The sequence below is a fragment of the Borostomias antarcticus genome, assembly GCF_949987555.1.
Source record: "Borostomias antarcticus genome assembly, chromosome: 12".
Taxonomy (NCBI): Eukaryota; Metazoa; Chordata; class Actinopteri; order Stomiiformes; family Stomiidae; genus Borostomias; species Borostomias antarcticus.
The window spans coordinates 55,236-77,170 of NC_140245.1; the positions used below are offsets into that span (position 1 = coordinate 55,236).

Sequence of the window (21,935 nt, forward strand, 5' to 3'; positions counted from 1 at the left end):
TCCAAGGACAAAGTGGCTGACAGTGGGTGGTACGAACAGCCTTTGAGTCCGCCATTGTCATGACAACGGAGGACTTCTGTCAGGAAGGAGTGAAGGATTCTGCCAACACACACATGCAGCATTACCATGATTACTGGCTATGATCATCCAATCAATCAATCTATCAATCAATCAGTCTATCTGTCTATCTGTCTATCTGTCTATCTATCTACCTATCTACCTACCTATCCATCTATCTATCTATCTATCTATCTATCTATCTATCTATCTATCTATCTATCTATCTATCTATCTATCTATCTATCTATCTATCTGTTTATTTATCTATCTATCTATCTATCTATCTATCTATCCATCTATCCATCTATCTATCTATCTATCCATCTATCCATCTATCCATCTATCCATCTATCCATCTACTGTATCTATCTCTTCTTTTGGGGTAAAAAATAAACTGGTTGAGTTGACATTTCTCCCTGTTATTGACTATGGTGACATGTTATATGAATGCCTCTGTTCACTGCCTCCACATGCTGGATAGTGTTCATCGTGGTGCTCTGAGATTCATAAACAGTGGAGCACTTACTCACCATTGTGCCTTATATTCTAAAGTAAATTGGCCATCCTTATATGCTCGCCGGCTCGGCCGCTGGTAAATCTATATTTACAAGGCTATTCTTGGATTGACTCCATCTTATCTGTCATCTCTTTTTGTCCTGAAGAATGGATCCTACAACCTTCGTTCTCAGGACTTTCTTCACTTTGCTGTTCCCAGTGTCAGAAGGGAGTTGGGAAGGAAGGCTTTTAGGTTCTCTGCTCCAACTTCATGGTTTAAACTGCAGTTGGGAAGGAAGGCTTTGAGGTTCTCTGCTCCAACTTCATGGTTTAAACTGCAGTTGGAGCTCAAACTTCAAAGCCTGGTGTCTGTGAACATATTCAAATCCATGATTAGTCCGATTCTATCCAGGCTTTATGAGTGCAAATGTTTTAACTGATTTACTTGATTGTCAATTCTACTGTTTTTAATCTGTATGTTGTGTATTTGTGTCTATGAAACTGGATGTGCTGCCTCTCTTGACCAGGTCTCCCTTGCAAAAGAGATCTCTGATCTCAATGGGACAAACCTGGTTAAACAACGGTTAAATAAAACTAAATATCTGCATAGCTGGTAACTATCAGGATGACGTAGCACCTTCAAGGTCATATAAGGACACAGTCCCTAGTTCAGTTGGGTATGAGCCTACAAGGAAGTACTCAACATGTCTGTTTATACATGTCTGCATTTCTCTATGTCCCAATGTTATTGTGTGAAAATCTTTCCCTTGACTCGCCAGAGTTAGCTGGCGTGATGCTCTTGGCAGAAAATCAAGTGTGTGTAGATCTCAACACCAAAGCTGCGTTTCAAACGGCTGTGTTTATCATTGTACCTTCCATGTTTGCGGAAATAATGCCCAAGTTGACCTTCCTGAACCGCAGGTCCAGAGAGCGATAATGAGGACAAGAAGCGCGTAGCTGCAGCTCAGTGCATCGGCCCAGTCTGCCAGAAGACTGGCTGCTCTCACTTACGCTGCCTTATCTTGGATCAATACCAGGGAAGTGAAAGGGTCGGCATCGCTGAGTGGGGCTGCGCTCGGCCCATTCAAACACAGAGATAAGGGGCACAATGCTATAGGCCTGCAGCCATGCAGGAGGCGTGTCCATATGCCAGCTGTAAACACCAGACCCACCAGCTCCCCTCACTAAAACAAACACCCTCTCTCTTGTCTTTCATCGTCTGAATAAGCTTCCAGGGGAGACATGATTTATTCCACACCAACACCTCAACCCTTACCCTCTGCACTAGTGAACACCTCAACCCTTACCCTCTGCACTAGTGGACACCTCAACCCTTACCCTCTGCACTAGTGGACACCTCAACCCGTACCCTCTGCACTAGTGAACACCTCAACCCTTACCCTCTGCACTAGTGAACACCTCAACCCTTACCCTCTACACTAGTGAACACCTCAACCCTTACCCTCTACACTAGTGAACACCTCAACCCTTACCCTGTGCACTAGTGAACACCTCAACCCTTACCCTATGCACTAGTGAACACCTCAACCCTACCCTCTACACTAGTGAACACCTCAACCCGTACCCTATGCACTAGTGAACACCTCAACCCTTACCCTCTGCACTAGTGAACACCTCAACCCTTACCCTCTGCACTAGTGAACACCCCAACCCTTACCCTCTGCACTAGTGAACACCTCAACCCTTACCCTCTGCACTAGTGAACACCTCAACCCTTACCCTCTGCACTAGTGAACACCTCAACCCTTACCCTCTGCACTAGTGAACACCTCAACCCTTACCCTCTGCACTAGTGAACACCTCAACCCTTACCCTCTGCACTAGTGAACACCTCAACCCTTACCCTCTGCACTAGTGAACACCTCAACCCTTACCCCCTGCACTAGTGAACACCTCAACTCTTACCCTCTGCACTAGTGAACACCTCAACCCTTACCCTCTGCACTAGTGAACACCTCAACCCTTACCCTCTGCACTAGTGAACACCTCAACTCTTACCCTCTGCACTAGTGAACACCTCAACCCTTACCCTCTGCACTAGTGAACACCTCAACTCTTACCCTCTGCACTAGTGAACACCTCAACCCTTACCCTCTGCACTAGTGAACACCTCAACCCTTACCCTCTGCACACCTCAACCCTTACCCTCTGTACTAGTGAACACCTCAACCCTTACCCTCTGCACTAGTGAACACCTCAACTCTTACCCTCTGCACTAGTGAACACCTCAACCCTTACCCTCTGCACTAGTGAACACCTCAACCCTTACCCTCTGCACTAGTGAACACCTCAACTCTTACCCTCTGCACTAGTGAACACCTCAACTCTTACCCTCTGCACTAGTGAACACCTCAACCCTTACCCTCTGCACACCTCAACCCTTACCCTCTGCACTAGTGAACACCTCAACTCTTACCCTCTGCACTAGTGAACACCTCAACCCTTACCCTCTTGTCATGGAATTTAACACAGTCTCAAGACTATTCAGATTCATATCTTTTCTTTCCCCTGCAACCTCTAGTTTCAATCCCTGTTGTAATTTTAAACACCTCAACTCTCCCTCTTTGTAAATGTAAACACCGCCTATCCTCCTCTCTTTGTTTAAGTCAGAAAGGCCACACCTTATGTCCTTCCGCCCTCCCTCAGACCTTTTGTTTTCTTTGTCTATATTCAAAGTGATATTCAAAGTGAGTTTCATCCCACATTCATTTCTACCACTGTGTGATATCCGTCACCTCACGATGACGCGTAGACAACTCAGCCAATCAAATCCACATCCTTGCTGTTGGCAGATATAAGGAGGATCCGGCGAGCTCATGATTTACTTCTCTGATAGAATCACTCTGTGTTTTTACTATTGAGGTCCGTTTGCAACCGTATTGTTTTCTTAATAAACCTGACTGAACATATTTTTGAGCGAACCCAGGCTTTGGCAAATACTTTCATTTTTATTCAACTACACTCTGCACTAGTGAACACCTCAACCCCCCTTACCCTCCCTCTGCACTAGTGAACACCTCAACCCTTACCCTGTGCACTAGTGAACACCTCAACCCTTACCCCCTATGCACTAGTGAACACCTCAACCCTTACCCCCTATGCACTAGTGAACACCTCAACCCTTACCCTCTGCACTAGTGGACACCTCAACCCTTACCCTCTGCACTAGTGAACACCTCAACCCTTACCCTCTGCACTAGTGAACACCTCAACCCTTACCCTCTGCACTAGTGAACACCTCAACCCTTACCCTCTGCACTAGTGAACACCTCAACCCTTACCCTCTGCACTAGTGAACACCTCAACCCTTACCCTCTGCACACCTCAACCCTTACCCTCTGCACTAGTGGACACCTCAACCCTTACCCTCTGCACTAGTGGACACCTCAACCCGTACCCTCTGCACTAGTGAACACCTCAACCCTTACCCTCTACACACCTCAACCCTTACCCTCTGCACTAGTGGACACCTCAACCCTTACCCTCTGCACTAGTGGACACCTCAACCCGTACCCTCTGCACTAGTGGACACATCATACATGTGACCCCAACCCTCATGCTGGGTATTCAAGTACAACTGAAAGGTCCAGTTAGGGCCGGGGGTGATGCACGCCCAAAATCACGCGCAAAGCATGCACATGGTTGGGGCGGGGGAGGGGGGGGGCGTTGAATACCTATCTTTGTATCAAGGTGGATCTTACAAACATTTATATGATCATTATCATGTTTTCTTTGCGTATTCATATCAAGTGATTGCGTTTGCTGTAAAGTTACTGTACGAGACTCATGTGAAGCTATCCTATTTCCTTCATGGAATGACAGCTGATCCTGGATCTGTGGTCCTGGTGCTTGTTTTGTTGTGTTGTTTTAGTGAATGAGTGTGAGGGTTCTGGTGGATCCATCATATTGGGCTCTTAAGATAGTTTATTTCTTATTTTCTGTGCCTTCAGTTCGGATCTGAGTGGGCATGTTTGCTCAAAAGCTTTGTACCTCGTCTTGTAATGGCGCTTCACATTGACAATTTTAATAGCAATGACAATTCAATGCATTCTAAAGAGTTTGTGTGATTTTATGCTCAAAAACAGAAATTGTAATGTTCTTTTCAACAATCAGAAAATTTGCCATTTTGGAGATAAGTGTTTTTCACCCAACAGCGATGATATGAGACATATTGGTTTTGAGCTGCCCGTGGGAGGAATGAACATCTTGATTAAAGGCTCTATTGTCACTGTCTACTTGTCTCTTTTTAGAGCACTCGTTGTGAAATTACTTTCCACAAACTCACTTATTTTTCTGACCATCTCTCCTCTGTCCCGTCACTCGCTAGCTCTAAAATGCAGAGATTTGATTGGCTGAGTACCGTGGCGCCATGTGTGTGATGGTCAGTGAGTTTCCCAGGCTGCTGAGCCAGTGTCGGTCATTGAAGACAACTGAGAGACTCTTTTTCAATGCCGCCCAGACAACGCTGTCAAAATGTAATAATTCTCTATAGCGTATCGGTTATAGGTCCAGGTTAGTCTGGGTCTGGGTTCGGACCCGGACTGAGGTCCAACTGTTAGTGGATACATCAGACATTTGGTGGAAGGAACGGCCCATTGAGGTCAGAACAGCACAGTCGAGCAGCACTGCTGCCTCCAGCTCAATAAGTCAAACTGTTGCCATGGTTTTTACTAAAACCAAAAGAGCATGCAGCGAACCCAAGATGTTTATATCAGGGGAAAGGGTGGAGGTAGTACAAGAATACAAATATCTAGGAATTCTGATCGACAGCAACCTCATATTTAAAGGTCACGTTAAAAAAGTGTGCAAGAATCTCAGATTCACCCTGGCCAACTTCCGTCATCTCAGAAACCACATGTCTACAGAAGAGGCAACAATGTACTTGTTTTCTCTCGTCCTGTCCCACATCGGTTACTGTCTGCCTACCTGGTCAAATGCAAATGCCACAACTCTAAGCCCCGTCATATCCTTATACAAACAAGCTATCAAAATTCGCGATAAAAAACCTAGAAGATTCCACCACTGCAGTATACTTAAAAAACACAATCTCTTAAGATGGGATAATCTTGTCAAATGTATGAACTGTTGTCTCAGGTACAAGATCCGCCACGGTTCGGCCCCCCCTCCACTCACCAGCGTAGTTAGTTTCCCTTCATCCACCATGGGTTCAACAAGAGGGCCATCGAGAGCTGACTGCCAAATCCCATTCAGAAAAAGTCTGTTTGGTCAATCTGTTTTTTCATACACTACTGCACACGAGTGGAACACAGTCCCACAACACATAAGAGACTCTACCTCATACCACACCTTCAAGAGACTCTACCTCATACCACACCTTCAAGAACCAACACATAAGAGACTCTACCTCATACCACACCTTCAAGAACCAACACATAAGAGACTCTACCTCATACCACACCTTCAAGAGACTCTACCTCATACCACACCTTCAAGAACCAACACATAAGAGACTCTACCTCATACCACACCTTCAAGAACCAACACATACAGTAAGAGACTCTACCTCATACCACACCTTCAATAAACACACAAGAGACTCTACCTCATACCACACCTTCAATAAACACACAAGAGACTCTACCTCATACCACACCTTCAATAAACACATAAGAGACTCTACCTCAAACCACACCTTCAAGAGACTCTACCTCATACCACACCTTCAAGAAACAACACATAAGAGACTCTACCTCATACCACACCTTCAATAAACACACAAGAGACTCTACCTCATACCACACCTTCAATAAACACATAAGAGACTCTACCTCATACCACACCTTCAAGAAACACATACGAGACTCTACCTCATACCACACCTTCAATAAACACATGAAAAACTGGCTTCTCCACTATCAAACACATAAGAGACTCTACCTCATACCACACCTTCAATAAACACACAAGAGACTCTACCTCATACCACACCTTCAAGAAACACACAAGAGACTCTACCTCAGACCACACCTTCAAGAAACAACACATAAGAGACTCTACCTCATACCACACCTTCAAGAAACACACAAGAGACTCTACCTCATACCACACCTTCAATAAACACACAAGAGACTCTTCCTCATACCACACCTTCAATAAACACACAAGAGACTCTACCTCATACCACACCTTCAATAAACACATAAGAGACTCTACCTCATACCACACCTTCAAGAAACAACACATAAGAGACTCTACCTCATACCACACCTTCAATAAACACACAAGAGACTCTACCTCATACCACACCTTCAATAAACACATACGAGACTCTACCTCATACCACACCTTCAAGAAACACATGAACAACTGGCTTCTCCACTATCAAAACTGTGACCATTAGCGCCTCTGAATGTTGTGTGTTGTGTATTGTGTTGTGAAATGATGTATTGTGTAATGTGTAGTCTGTGAATGTTGTGTACTGTTCGTTCTGTCCCATGTGATTCATGGTGTCCTGTCCCTGAATGTTGTGTGTACTGTGTTGATTTTAACCACTGTACCAATTTTACCATTGCAGGAAGGCCTTTTAATTCCTGGCAGGGGGACTGCCGACGGAAACTAGCCTTTTGGCTAAAATCGGGTGCATTTACACTATTTGTTTAATAATGTATGTTGTCCCTCTTAATCAAATAAATGAAAACTGAAACTGAGTCACTGCCCATCTTTCATCGTAGGCTCAAAACTCATCTCTTCAAGAAGTACTACAACGATCCTCCCTCTATTGTATTTTAGATTGCTATTCTTGCACTTTGCCTTCAGCACTTGATTATGCTCTTAGTCACTTGTTTTAGAAAGAAGAAGCACTTGTGAGTTCTGGCAAGTAGTAGAACATTGGCTTTTCCTACGTTAAATGCAAATAATTGTTAGTAGCTTTGGATGAAAGCGTCTGCTAAATGACTGTAATGTAATGTAATTTAACCCTAACCCTTACGCTAGGCGCCAGTGATTCATACATAGAGATGTATCCCAAATCATTAGAATATTGTGAAATTGTCCATTATATTATAAGTCCATTAATTGCCGTAATTTAATTCAAACAGTTAAACTTTCGTGTATTCTAGATCCATTACACAAAGTGAAATATTTCAAGCCTTTTTTGTTTTAATCTTTATGATTGTACAGTATGTTAATTTATATACTCAATACTTATAGATTCAATACTTACTTATAGATTCAATACAATACTTATAGATTCATTACAAACCCCATGTGTAATGAATCTATAATTTATGAAAGTTTCACTTTATGAATTAAATTATGGAAAATAATGAACTTTCCACAATATTCAAATGTTCTGAGATGCAGCTGTACAGTAGGTTCCACTCAGATCTCAGTGGTGTCCTCCAGGGCAGAGGGTCCACCTGGGACAGAGGTACAGGGAACAAGGACGAGCCAGCTAGGGTGTTCAGGTATGTAGTTCAGGTCATGTTTAGGGTCTTGTTAGGGTTAGGGTCAGGGTTGTGTTAGGGTTAGGGCCATGTTAGGGTCAGGACCTGCCAGTTATGGACCATGAGCTTCTGGATGGCCAGCAGGGCGTTGTAGTTCAGGTCAGGTTTAGGGTCATGTTAGGGTTAGGGTCAGGGTCGTGTTAGGGTTAGGGCCGTGTTAGGGTCAGGACCTGCCAGTTATGGACCATGAGCTTCTGGACGGCCAGCAGGGCGTTGTAGTTCAGGTAAGGTTTAGGTTAATGTTAAGGGTCGTGTTAGGGTCAGGGTCGTGTTATGGTTAGGGTCGTGTTAGGGTCAGGACCTGCCAGTTATGGACCATGAGCTTCTGGACGGCCAGCAGGGCGTTGTAGTTCAGGTAAGGTTTAGGTTAATGTTAAGGGTCGTGTTAGGGTCAGGGTTGTGTTATGGTTAGGGTCGTGTTAGGGTCAGGACCTGCCAGTTATGGACCATGAGCTTCTGGACGGCCAGCAGGGCGTTGTAGTTCAGGTAAGGTTTAGGTTAATGTTAAGGGTCGTGTTAGGGTCAGGGTCGTGTTAGGGTTAGGGTCGTGTTAGGGTCAGGACCTGCCAGTTATGGACCATGAGCTTCTGGACGGCCAGCAGGGCGTTGTAGTTCAGGTAAGGTTTAGGGTCATGTTTAGGGTCGTGTTAGGGTTAGGGTCAGGGTTGTGTTAGGGTTAGGGTCGTGTTAGGGTCAGGACCTACCAGTTATGGACCATGAGCTTCTGGACGGCCAGCAGGGCGTTGTAGCGGACCAGCTGGTCCTCGTGATGCATGTGGTTCATCACCAGCTGCTTCCCGCCCAGCTGCTCAATCACCCTGCAGGAGAGAGACCACACGAGAGACCACACCCAGTCAGATATAATAAAACATGCATATCTAAGTCTCATGGTATTGGGATTGAGTTGAATATTGTTTATCCTTAAATTATGACAGAGAAGAACATAGAGAGACCAGGTCTCTTTTTCCGATGTGCCCTGCTTACTAACAACATATACAGTACAGTACAGTAACAGCAGCAGAGTACAGAGAAATACAAGAACAGTGACAGCGTGCAGACAACAATGAAATGTACAAACAACGATTATAGTTATACAGTAGCACAGTACAAAAAATACAAACGTAGTGACAACGTACAGGGGTCCAGAGTAGAGTAATCATTATTATTACAAGTACAGCAATGACTAATATCAGTGGCATTTACAAACTACAGTCCAACACTGTAGGTATGAGGTCATCAGTCCCACTGTAGGTCTCAGGTCATCAGTCCCTCACTGTAGGTCTCAGGTCATCAGTCCCACACTGAAGGTCTCAGGTCATCATTCTGTCAGTGTTTGCAGGGGAATAAGGGAGGGATCTTGTTTTGTTTGAGAGGAGGTCCAGAGTTCAGGGCCCGCGATGTGAAAAGCAGCGGTTCCCCAACTCGTTCTATCTGTAGGAACGCTTAGTGCTAGTGGTACGACTGAGCTAGTGGGACGGTTCAAAACATGACATGAGCAGGCTGGATAGCTACAGAGGGCCCTGTACATAAATAAGACTCCATGTTGAATTCTCCTGAGCTCAAGAGAGGGCCATATGTGATGAGTTCTCAACCCTTCACCTGTGATGAATCTTGGGCCCTATAACAGATAGGGTCCAGGGACCGTAGGATCGAGCCGTGCGTGTTCAGGGTGTCACCAGACTGTAGGATCGAGCCGTGCGTGTTCAGGGTGTCACCAGACTGTAGGATCGAGCCGTGCGTGTTCAGGGTGTCACCAGACTGTAGGATCGAGCCGTGCGTGTTCAGGGTGTCACCAGACTGTAGGATCGAGCCGTGCGTGTTCAGGGTGTCACCAGACTGTAGGATCGAGCCGTGCATGTTCAGGGTGTCACCAGACTGTAGGATCGAGCCGTGCGTGTTCAGGGTGTCACCAGACTGTAGGATCGAGCCGTGCGTGTTCAGGGTGTCACCAGACTGTAGGATCGAGCCGTGCGTGTTCAGGGTGTCACCAGACTGTAGGATCGAGCCGTGCGTGTTCAGGGTGTCACCAGACTGTAGGATCGAGCCGTGCGTGTTCAGGGTGTCACCAGACTGTAGGATCGAGCCGTGCGTGTTCAGGGTGTCACCAGACTGTAGGATCGAGCCGTGCGTGTTCAGGGTGTCACCAGAGTCAAGAACTGGCAGGATGTTTGTCTGTATAATCCCTTCCCTACTCTCCTGGGAGAAACACCATCTGTTTCTATATAGAAATCCCATTTTAGGTTTATTTTTGTTTTCGTTCAGGAGAGCGGTGAGATGTGCCAACGACGGGCCAGGGCTCTTAATGGAGAAGATCATGAATTTAGTAATTTAGTGTTACTGGCATTCAGAAATGGCATTTAGAACTGGCATTTAGAACTGGCATCTGGGAGGGTGATGTGTCTCATGGAAAAGCAGTTAATAAAAGCCAGACTGTGTCAGATCTGGTATGAGGGCGAGAGGGAGGGAGAGAGGGAGGGAGGGAGGAACAGAGGGAGGGAGCGAGGGAGGTAGGAATGGGGAGAGAGAGGGAGGGGGGGAGAGAGGGAGCGAGGGAGGGAGCGAGGGAGAGAGAGAGGGAGAGAGAGAGGGAGGGAGAGAGGGAGCGAGGGAGAGACGGAGGGAGGGAGAGAGTGAGGGAGAGAGGGAGGGAGGGAGAGAGGAGCCAGTGGACAGACGTCCCGTACCGTTTCCCGCGTGGATAGTGGCGAACGTACTCCCCAACGTCATGGGCCGCCACGGCGATGACCTGGGGGTCATCTGACACCTCCAGCAGCCTGGTTAAAATCCTGGAGGAAGAGGAGGAAGAGGAGGAAGAGGAGGAGGAGGAGGAGGAGGAAGAGGAGGAGGAGGAGGAGGAAGGGGGGAGAGAGAGAAAGCAGCACATGAACATACAACATTGCTCCATTCCTCACCCTCCTGCTTTGAGAGGAGCGATGCCGGTCTATCTCACTAGAGAAAGATACTTTAGTGACAGCAGACAGGTGGACAGAGACCAGTCAGATCCCAGAATGCCTCAGATGCTTCAGACTGATGGAAATGTGTGGATTATATAAATGTGATGAAATGTGTGTGAAAGAACACAGCCTGAGGGTGAGGAACACTCTGTACGTTGAAGCTGTTCCCTAGTCAAATAGAAACATTGTTCACCAGAAGAAGAAGTCCTACATCAGCTCCACTAGCTAGACAGAGTTCTCTGTGATCTGTGCACATCCATCTCACCTGCTGCTTACATGTCCAGTTACATAAGAACACAGAGAATAGAAATACAGCCTTTACTCAGTTACATAAGAACACAGGGGAGAGTAGAAAGCCTTTACTCGGTTAAATAGGAACACAGGTGACAGTAGAAAGTCTTTACTCAGTTACATCAGAACACAGGGGAGAGTAGAAAGTCTTTACTCAGTTATATAGGAACTCAGGAGACAGTAGAAAGCCTTTACTCAGTTATATAAGAACTCAGGGGACAGTAGAAAACCTTTACTCAGTTATATAGGAACTCAGGGGACAGTAGAAAGTCTTTACTCAGTTACATCAGAACACAGGGGAGAGTAGAAAGTCTTTACTCAGTTATATAGGAACTCAGGGAGAGTAGAAAGCCTTTACTCAGTTATATAGGAACTCAGGGGACAGTAGAAAACCTTTACTCAGTTATATAGGAACTCAGGGAGAGTAGAAAGCCTTTACTCAGTTATATAGGAACTCAGGGGACAGTAGAAAACCTTTACTCAGTTATATAGGAACTCAGGGAGAGTAGAAAGCCTTTACTCAGTTATATAGGAACTCAGGGGACAGTAGAAAGTCTTTACTCAGTTATATAGGAACACAGGGGACAGTAGAAAACCTTTACTCAGTTATATAGGAACTCAGGGAGAGTAGAAAGCCTTTACTCAGTTATATAGGAACTCAGGGGACAGTAGAAAGTCTTTACTCAGTTATATAGGAACTCAGGGGACAGTAGAAAGCCTTTACTCAGTTATATAGGAACTCAGGGGACAGTAGAAAGTCTTTACTCAGTTACATAAGAACACAGAGAATAGAAAGCCTTTACTCAGTTATATAGGAACTCAGGGGACAGTAGAAAACCTTTACTCAGTTATATAGGAACTCAGGGAGAGTAGAAAGTCTTTACTCAGTTATATAGGAACTCATGGAGAGTAGAAAGCCTTTACTCAGTTATATAAGAACTCAGGGGACAGTAGAAAGTCTTTACTCAGTTATATAGGAACACAGGGGACAGTAGAAAACCTTTACTCAGTTATATAGGAACTCAGGGGACAGTAGAAAGCCTTTACTCAGTTATATAAGAACTCAGGGAGAGTAGAAAGTCTTTACTCAGTTATATAGGAACACAGGGGACAGTAGAAAACCTTTACTCAGTTATAAAGGGACTCAGGGAGAGTAGAAAGCCTTTACTCAGTTATATAGGAACTCAGGGGACAGTAGAAAGTCTTTACTCAGTTATATAGGAACTCAGGGGAAAGTAGAAAGTCTTTACTCAGTTATATAGGAACTCAGGGAGAGTAGAAAGTCTTTACTCAGTTACATAAGAACACAGAGAATAGAAAACCTTTACTCAGTTATATAGGAACTCAGGGAGAGTAGAAAGCCTTTACTCAGTTATATAGGAACTCAGGGGACAGTAGAAAGTCTTTACTCAGTTATATAGGAACTCAGGGGACAGTAGAAAGCCTTTACTCAGTTATATAGGAACTCAGGGGACAGTAGAAAGTCTTTACTCAGTTACATAAGAACACAGAGAATAGAAAGCCTTTACTCAGTTATATAGGAACTCAGGGGACAGTAGAAAACCTTTACTCAGTTATATAGGAACTCAGGGAGAGTAGAAAGTCTTTACTCAGTTATATAGGAACACAGGGGACAGTAGAAAACCTTTACTCAGTTATATAGGAACTCAGGGAGAGTAGAAAGCCTTTACTCAGTTATATAGGAACTCAGGGGACAGTAGAAAGTCTTTACTCAGTTATATAGGAACTCAGGGGACAGTAGAAAGCCTTTACTCAGTTATATAGGAACTCAGGGGACAGTAGAAAGTCTTTACTCAGTTACATAAGAACACAGAGAATAGAAAGCCTTTACTCAGTTATATAGGAACTCAGGGGACAGTAGAAAACCTTTACTCAGTTATATAGGAACTCAGGGAGAGTAGAAAGTCTTTACTCAGTTATATAGGAACTCATGGAGAGTAGAAAGCCTTTACTCAGTTATATAAGAACTCAGGGGACAGTAGAAAGTCTTTACTCAGTTATATAGGAACACAGGGGACAGTAGAAAACCTTTACTCAGTTATATAGGAACTCAGGGGACAGTAGAAAGCCTTTACTCAGTTATATAAGAACTCAGGGAGAGTAGAAAGTCTTTACTCAGTTATATAGGAACACAGGGGACAGTAGAAAACCTTTACTCAGTTATAAAGGGACTCAGGGAGAGTAGAAAGCCTTTACTCAGTTATATAGGAACTCAGGGGACAGTAGAACGTCTTTACTCAGTTATATAGGAACTCAGGGGAAAGTAGAAAGTCTTTACTCAGTTATATAGGAACTCAGGGAGAGTAGAAAGTCTTTACTCAGTTACATAAGAACACAGAGAATAGAAAACCTTTACTCAGTTATATAGGAACTCAGGGAGAGTAGAAAGCCTTTACTCAGTTATATAGGAACTCAGGGGACAGTAGAAAACCTTTACTCAGTTATATAGGAACTCAGGGAGAGTAGAAAGTCTTTACTCAGTTATATAGGAACACAGGGGACAGTAGAAAACCTTTACTCAGTTATATAGGAACTCAGGGAGAGTAGAAAGCCTTTACTCAGTTATATAGGAACTCAGGGGACAGTAGAAAGTCTTTACTCAGTTATATAGGAACTCAGGGAGAGTAGAAAGCCTTTACTCAGTTATATAGGAACTCAGGGGACAGTAGAAAGTCTTTACTCAGTTATATAGGAACTCAGAGAGAGTAGAAAGTCTTTACTCAGTTATATAGGAACTCAGGGAGAGTAGAAAGCCTTTACTTAGTTATATAGGAACTCAGGGGACAGTAGAAAGTCTTTACTCAGTTATATAGGAACTCAGGGAGAATAGAAAGTCTTTACTCAGTTATATAGGAACTCAGGGGACAGTAGAAAGTCTTTACTCAGTTATATAGGAACTCAGGGGACAGTAGAAAGTCTTTACTCAGTTATATAGGAACACAGGGAGAATAGAAAGTCTTTACTCAGTTATATAGGAACTCAGGGAGAAAAGAAAGTCTTTACTCAGTTATATAGGAACTCAGGGGACAGTAGAAAGCCTTTACTCAGTTATATAGGAACACAGGGGACAGTAGAAAGTCTTTACTCAGTTATATAGGAACTCAGGGGACAGTAGAAAGTCTTTACTCAGTTATATAAGAACTCAGTGGACAGTAGAAAGCCTTTACTCAGTTATATAGGAACACAGGGGACAGTAGAAAGTCTTTACTCAGTTATATAGGAACTCAGGGGACAGTAGAAAGCCTTTACTCAGTTATATAGGAACACAGGGGACAGTAGAAAGTCTTTACTCAGTTATATAGGAACTCAGGGGACAGTAGAAAGTCTTTACTCAGTTATATAGGAACTCAGGGGACAGTAGAAAGCCTTTACTCAGTTATATAGGAACTCATGGAGAGTAGAAAGCCTTTACTCAGTTATATAGGAACTCAGGGGACAGTAGAAAGCCTTTACTCAGTTATATAGGATCTCAGGGGACAGTAGAAAGCCTTTACTCAGTTATATAGGAACTCAGGGGACAGTAGAAAGTCTTTACTCAGTTATATAGGATCTCAGGGGACAGTAGAACGTCTTTACTCAGTTATATAGGATCTCAGGGGACAGTAGAAACTCAAAACAACGTCCACGTCTGCTGGTCAACACAGAGGAAGGAGACGCTAACAAAGGCCACAGATGAGGAGAGTAGCCAATCAGAGGGGACAATGGAGGCACACCTAATGGATGTCAATTACCGTGGCAACCTCTAACAGGCCGTGCCAGGTTTAGGAGAGCGTCTGTGGGTCTGAGAGCCCCGCCCCCCGCCAGCGCACCCTCCCAGCAGAGATGAGACAATGAGATGAGCAGAGCAGGCTTCTAAATGAATGTCAAAAGGGCTAACGCTGACGTGACTGAAATACTAAAGAGCAATGAATCAAACGGATCATCTCTTTCCAAAGGCCTGGGTCCCTCGACACGTGTACGGTACTTAAAACAATAAGCAGCAGACAAGTGTGAAAACCAACTGGATTGTATTTGAATATAAAACACATCAGATGGAAAAGTAGAGAGGCGGCTTGAAGAGATTTTCCTGAAGAGTAATCGTACTGCAAGCGCAATAAAATGTTTAACTCCGTCATCTCATCTAACTAAAAAAACAGAAAGATTGTGACGAGGTGCTACTTCCTGTTCCTTACTTGAGGAGCTCATAGTTCTTCTCGTTCAGGCGGACGGCGTTCTCGCGCCAGAACTTCTCCGACTTGTGAACAGGGCTCCATTCCAGACGGCCGGACTTCAGCTCAGAGCTGTACTCATCAAACGAGCTGATCAATAGAGATAGATAGAGAGATATAGAGAGAGAGATAGAGAGATAGATAGAGAGAGCGATAGAGAGAGAGAGAGAGAAAAAGAGGGGGGGTGAAAAGGTAAGGAAGCTGACTTATCCAATAATATTTTTTTGCTTGCTAGCAACGTTAAAGGAGTAGTAAAGGGAAAATGCTTGTTTAGCCCTGTTTTAAGGTTACTTATGATCATATACAATGGTTCAGATCAAAACGTTGACAAAACTAGCATTTTCGAGAAAGTTGATAATTGCTCTACCACCGTTTAGGTCATACAATGGGATGTGGGTGGGCACCTTGAAAAATTATTCAAAAACATGTTAAACTCTCGATTTCCGTCTCCCTGCTGCTGTGAGTCCCAGGTCTGACTCTGTCTCCCTGCTCATGTGAGTCCCAGGTCTGACTCTGTCCCCCTGCTGCTGTGAGTCCCAGGTCTGACTCTGTCCCCCTGCTCATGTGAGTCCCAGGTCTGACTCTGTCCCCCTGCTCATGTGAGTCCCAGGTCTGACTCTGTCTCCCTGCTGCTGTGAGTCCCAGGTCTGACTCTGTCCCCCTGCTCATGTGAGTCCCAGGTCTGACTCTGTCTCCCTGCTCATGTGAGTCCCAGGTCTGACTCTGTCTCCCTGCTGCTGTGAGTCCCAGGTCTGACTCTGTCCCCCTGCTGCTGTGAGTCCCAGGTCTGACTCTGTCCCCCTGCTCATGTGAGTCCCAGGTCTGACTCTGTCTCCCTGCTGCTGTGAGTCCCAGGTCTGACTCTGTCTCCCTGCTCATGTGAGTCCCAGGTCTGACTCTGTCTCCCTGCTCATGTGAGTCCCAGGTCTGACTCTGTCTCCCTGCTCATGTGAGTCCCAGGCCGTCTCCCATACCTGAGGTCCTGCACGCTCTCTCCCAGCCTGTCCAGCAGATACTTGATGTCCTCGGTGATGTCCTCGTCATCGTACTTCTGCTGGTCCAGGTTCTCCAGCTGCTTCAGGACTTTGCACTGGATCATGGCCAGAGCGTACTCCTGGCGCGTCTCCTTCTCCACCGACTTCTCCAGAAGGTTCTGAGACAAGACACATCCAAGTACCATACCCCTTTTTATTTTCTGATGTGTAATATAATTTATAATAAAATAACTTCTATAATAACATGTATTTTTTACCTGTCTTTGTTGCTTAGTGTGTGCACAATCTAGGAGCTAACGTAAGAGCATTTCACTACTCGTACCTGTATGATGTAGTATGTGATAAATCAAGCTGACTGATTGAAAGGTTTAAGGACTGATGTAGACAGTGGAGATGCCCAAGGACACGTTATTCCAGACGCCCAGGCGTTCTATGTGGTGAGCAAACCTATGAAGGGTACACAGAGAGCGCAGGCCCCCGCCCTGAGGATGCATGTCGTCAGCATGTGCAGTCACACTAGGGTACTGATACTTAGAGGTCGACAAATATATAAGAAACAAAAATAACACAAATATACTGGTGGTGCATCATCTGGGGTTGACTGCACGGGTGCTCTTCGGTTCTGCTCGGTTCTGCTAGCTGGATATGACAGGACCAAGACCGACAGCAGTAATCTAGTGTTCTCTACGAGCATAAGCAGATCATTAAAAACAGTTGATCTTCGCCATCATTCAATTATTTTACCTTCAGAATAACTAGGTAGCTAACAAGCTGATTCAATCCTTCCCAGCATGCCATTGATAGCTAATGTACCAGTAGTGTCTAGGAGCTGTATCCTAGTGTCTAGGAGCTGTATCCTAGTGTCTAGGAGCTGTATCCTAGTGTCTAGGAGCTGTGTCCTAGTGTCTAGGAGCTGTATCCTAGTGTCTAGGAGCTGTGTCCTAGTGTCTAGGAGCTGTATCCTAGTGTCTAGGAGCTGTATCCTAGTGTCTAGGAGCTGTGTCCTAGTGTCTAGGAGCTGTATCCTAGTGTCTAGGAGCTGTATCCTAGTGTCTAGGAGCTGTATCCTAGTGTCTAGGAGCTGTATCCTAGTTTCTAGGAGCTGTATCTTAGTGTCTAGGAGCTGTATCTTAGTGTCTAGGAGCTGTATCCTAGTGTCTAGGAGCTGCTGTATCCTAGTGCCTAGGAGCTGTATCCTAGTGTCTAGGAGCTGTATCCTAGTGTCTAGGAGCTGTATCCTAGTGTCTAGGAGCTGTATCCTAGTGCCTAGGAGCTGTATCCTAGTGTCTAGGAGCTGTGTCCTAGTGCCTAGGAGCTGTATCCTAGTGTTTAGGAGCTGTATCCTAGTGTCTAGGAGCTGTATCCTAGTGTCTAGGAGCTGTATCCTAGTGTCTAGTAGCTGTGTCCTAGTGTCTAGGAGCTGTATCCTAGTGTCTAGGAGCTGCTGTATCCTAGTGCCTAGAAGCTGTATCCTAGTGTCTAGGAGCTGTATCCTAGTGTCTAGAAGCTGTATCCTAGTGTCTAGGAGCTGTATCCTAGTGTCTAGAAGCTGTATCCTAGTGTCTAGGAGCTGTGTCCGAGCCATGGATGTATTACACATTGCCAAGTACCAGTATGACCAGTCTGGTCTATTTGGAAATGTTAAAAAAAGTGAAAAATAATTTATGGATCCGCCCGGCAATTCGGATTCGCTCAGCCTGGTATGGCTGCTTTCTTGGCCCACGCCACACCCATACTGCTGAGTTAATGAACGAACTAACATGCACCACCGACATCGCCACCTCTTCCCCCTGACTCCCATCCTGGGCAGACGTAATAATTTAGACATTTGAAGCGAGGACATTCTCTATTCTAATCACATAATTTCACAACAGGAGGAGGTTAGATACTAAACGACACCCTGCTGGGAATGTTCACCAAAATATGAACAAATCAGCAAAAGGTCACATGCAGGATGACACTGACCACACGTCACCAAGATCCATCAGTGGAACTGAAATTAGCATGAGACTAGATGTCAACAAACATCATCCATAACAGGACCACGACTGGGCTGGTCTCTCTAACCGTGACTGGGCTGGTCTCTCTAACCGTGACTGGGCTGGTCTCTCTAACCGTGACTGGGCTGGTCTCTCTAACCGTGACTGGGCTGGTCTCTCTAACCGTGACTGGGCTGGTCTCTCTAACCGTGACTGGGCTGGTCTCTCTAACCGTGACTGGGCTGGTCTCTCTAACCGTGACTGGGCTGGTCTCTCTAACCATGACTGCCATGCATGCAAGAAGGGCACAGTAGATGTTATCTGGGGGAAATACATTCCTAATATCACCATCTATCAGCCTAAGATCAGACTAATAAAGATCTGTCCCTTCCTATTATGCCTCCAATTCATGTCTGCCCTGACACAGCATAACACAGAGCTAGCATACTAAACATGGAAATATAATACAGAGCTAGCATACTAAACATGGAAGCATAACAGAACTAGCATACTAAACATGGAAGCATAACAGAACTTGCATACTAAACATGGAACGTACTTATTAAAGACACTGCAAAGAAGACATGCTGATGTCGAAGGCACACAAGTGACTTGTATTTCTAACATGTTTACAATCAGGAGCTTGCTTGATCGTCTAGTTGAGAGAGAGGTAATGGAAGATTCATTTTTTTTAACAGTTCACCTACGTTGGTTCTAATGGGTGAACTTGTTTTGCTTCCCTCTGGACAATTAGGGGTTGGATCTCTGAGCACCTCCCCTTTTCTCTCTGGAAAGTGCATTGTGTTGCCGCTGTGTAATAAAGTTTGATTTGATTTAGTTATAAGACAGTTAGCTGAAATCAAGCAATCTGACCTATAACGTCTAATTCCTCTGCACTTTGTCCTTGCGGCTACGACCGACAGTGACACACATTAGACGCAAATCCGATGTGAAAGAGCTTGATTTGGGTCAAGGTGTCTGGCTAACAGCTGGCTAGCATAAATGTTGTTGGCGATTAGTTTGACAACTGGACAGCCGAGATAGTTTTGGTTGCTAGGCTCGCTGTTTGTTGCTATGGAATGTGATTTATCACAGAGGGACTATAATAAAAGTCAGCAGTGAGCAAAGCATAAATATTATTATCTTTATTAATACAAACAATTTGGGGTGTGTCTATTACTTTCGTATTGTGACCAGGAACAAAAACTGGTCACATAACTGCTCCAGTATCATAATTGATTGCACCTGTCCAGTCTGATGAAGAGCGTGGAGCCCACACAGCAGCGTGGGAGCGGGTTAGCTCCTGTCCAGTCTGATGAAGAGCGTGGAGCGTGGGAGCGGGTTAGCTCCTGGTCATTCTGATGAAGAGCGTGGAGCCCACATAGCAGCGTGGGAGCGGGTTAGCTCCTGGTCAGTCTGATGAAGAGCGTGGAGCCCACACAGCAGCGTGGGAGCGGGTTAGCTCCTGGTCAGTCTGATGAAGAGCGTGGAGCCCACACAGCAGCGTGGGAGCGGGATAGCTCCTGGTCACCGTCTGGTTTACAGTACGAAGGCTCTGCACCTTCCCTGTTTGTCTTTCCGATTTATTACTTTATTGCCGTATTCTGTGACCGTTTTATAAAGGCAATAACTCACTTCAGGCCTGTGCTTTGTTATTATGTCACAGCTGTGAAACGTAGCTGATATAATAGCCGTGCTGTAAACTCTACCATGGCCTGCTTAGAGGGACGAGTCCACCTACAGGCGGGACATCGACCAGCTGCTGTCCTGGTGCAGCCAAAACAACCTGGAGCTCAACGCTCTCAAGACAGTGGAGATGTAGTGTAGACTTTAGAAAGAAACCAGCCACCTCCCCCCCCCCCCCCCATCGCTCTGAATGACACGCCAGCGACCACCATCTCTCAGGACCTCAAATGGGAACTAACCACCAGCTCCCTCGTGAAGAAGGCCCAGCAGAAGATTCCTTACTTCCTGAGGCAGCTGAAGAAATTCGGACACCTTCTACACCTCTATCATGGAGTCTATCCTCACCTCCTCCATCACCATCTGGTACCCAACCTCTACAGCCAAGGACAGGGCCAGACTGCCGCCTGTCATCCAATCTGCCGAGAAGGTGATCGGCCGCCACCTGCCCCCCCTCTTGGTCCAACCTGCCCCCCCCTCTTGGTCCAACCTGCCCACCCTCCTGGTCCAACCTGCCCTCCCTCCTGGTCCAACCTGCCCTCCCTCCTGGTCCAACCTGCCCTCTCTCCTGGTCCAACCTGCCCTCCCTCCTGGTCCAACCTGCCCCTCCCTCCTGGTCCAACCTGCCCTCCCTCCTGGTCCAACCTGCCCTCCCTCCTGGTCCAACCTGCCCTCCCTCCTGGTCCAACCTGCCCTCCCCCCTGGTCCAACCTGCCCTCCCTCCTGGTCCAACCTGCCCCTCCCTCCTGGTCCAACCTGCCCTCTCTCCTGGTCCAACCTGCCCTCCCTCCTGGTCCAACCTGCCCTCCCTCCTGGTCCAACCTGCCCTCCCTCCTGGTCCAACCTGCCCTCCCTCCTGGTCCAACCTGCCCTCCCTCCTGGTCCAACCTGCCCCTCCCTCCTGGTCCAACCTGCCCTCCCTCCTGGTCCAACCTGCCCTCCCTCCTGGTCCAACCTGCCCCTCCCTCCTGGTCCAACCTGCCCTCCCTCCTGGTCCAACCTGCCCTCCCTCCTGATCCAACCTGCCCCGCCCTCCTGGTCCAACCTGCCCCTCCCTCCTGGTCCAACCTGCCCTCCCTCCTGGTCCAACCTGCCCTCCCTCCTGGTCCAACCTGCCCTCCCTCCTGGTCCAACCTGCCCCCCCTCCTGGTCCAACCTGCCCCTCCCTCCTGGTCCTGCACAACTCCAGGACCCTGAAGCGGGCCAGGGAGATTTTTGCACTAGCATTTTGTACCGGCTCTTTGCATGGTCCTGTCTCGTCCTGCACCCTGTCCCTGCACCCTGTCCCTGCCCCCCTGTCCCTGCACCCTGTCCCTGCCCCCCTGTCCCTGCACCCTGTCCCTGCCCCCCTGTCCCTGCACCCCTGTCCCTGCCCCCCTGTCCCTGCACCCTGTCCCTGCACCCTGTCCCTGCCCCCCTGTCCCTGCACCCCTGTCCCTGCCCCCCTGTCCCTGCACCCTGTCCCTGCCCCCCTGTCCCTGCACCCTGTCCCTGCCCCCCTGTCCCTGCACCCCTGTCCCTGCCCCCCTGTCCCTGCACCCTGTCCCTGCACCCCTGTCCCTGCACCTTGTCCCCGCTTCCTGTCCCCACCCCCCTGTCCCCACCCCCCTGTCCAATGCTGTCTCCGTGTTAGGCACCACTACTGAAAGCTAATTCCTAGTACAACGACAATAAGCAAACAAACAAATTCTGATTCTCCATTCAAGATTTGGGGGTTTTCATCTGCTGTAATATTGCATGGAACAAGCCTCCTCCTGGGCCT

General features: G+C 46.5%; 1 protein-coding gene across 3 annotated transcripts in view; it reads right to left on the reverse strand.

Moving 5' to 3' along the window:
• atp6v1h (ATPase H+ transporting V1 subunit H) overlaps positions 1-21,935 on the reverse strand; it is a gene marked incomplete at its 3' end in the record, with an annotated part of 43,426 nt that overhangs the window by 4,058 nt on the left and 17,433 nt on the right. For 2 of the 3 annotated variants that reach the window (XM_084447054.1, XM_084447055.1), the window contains exons 10-13: positions 16,491-16,669; positions 15,481-15,606; positions 10,727-10,828; positions 8,747-8,860 (exon numbers count right to left, since the gene is read on the reverse strand). In XM_084447054.1, the coding sequence (XP_084303180.1) occupies positions 8,747-8,860; positions 10,727-10,828; positions 15,481-15,606; positions 16,491-16,669 (521 nt within the window). Of the gene's footprint in view, positions 1-8,746; positions 8,861-10,726; positions 10,829-15,476; positions 15,607-16,490; positions 16,670-21,935 lie in introns of those variants that run through there. The other variant, XM_084447056.1, reaches the window with a different exon arrangement.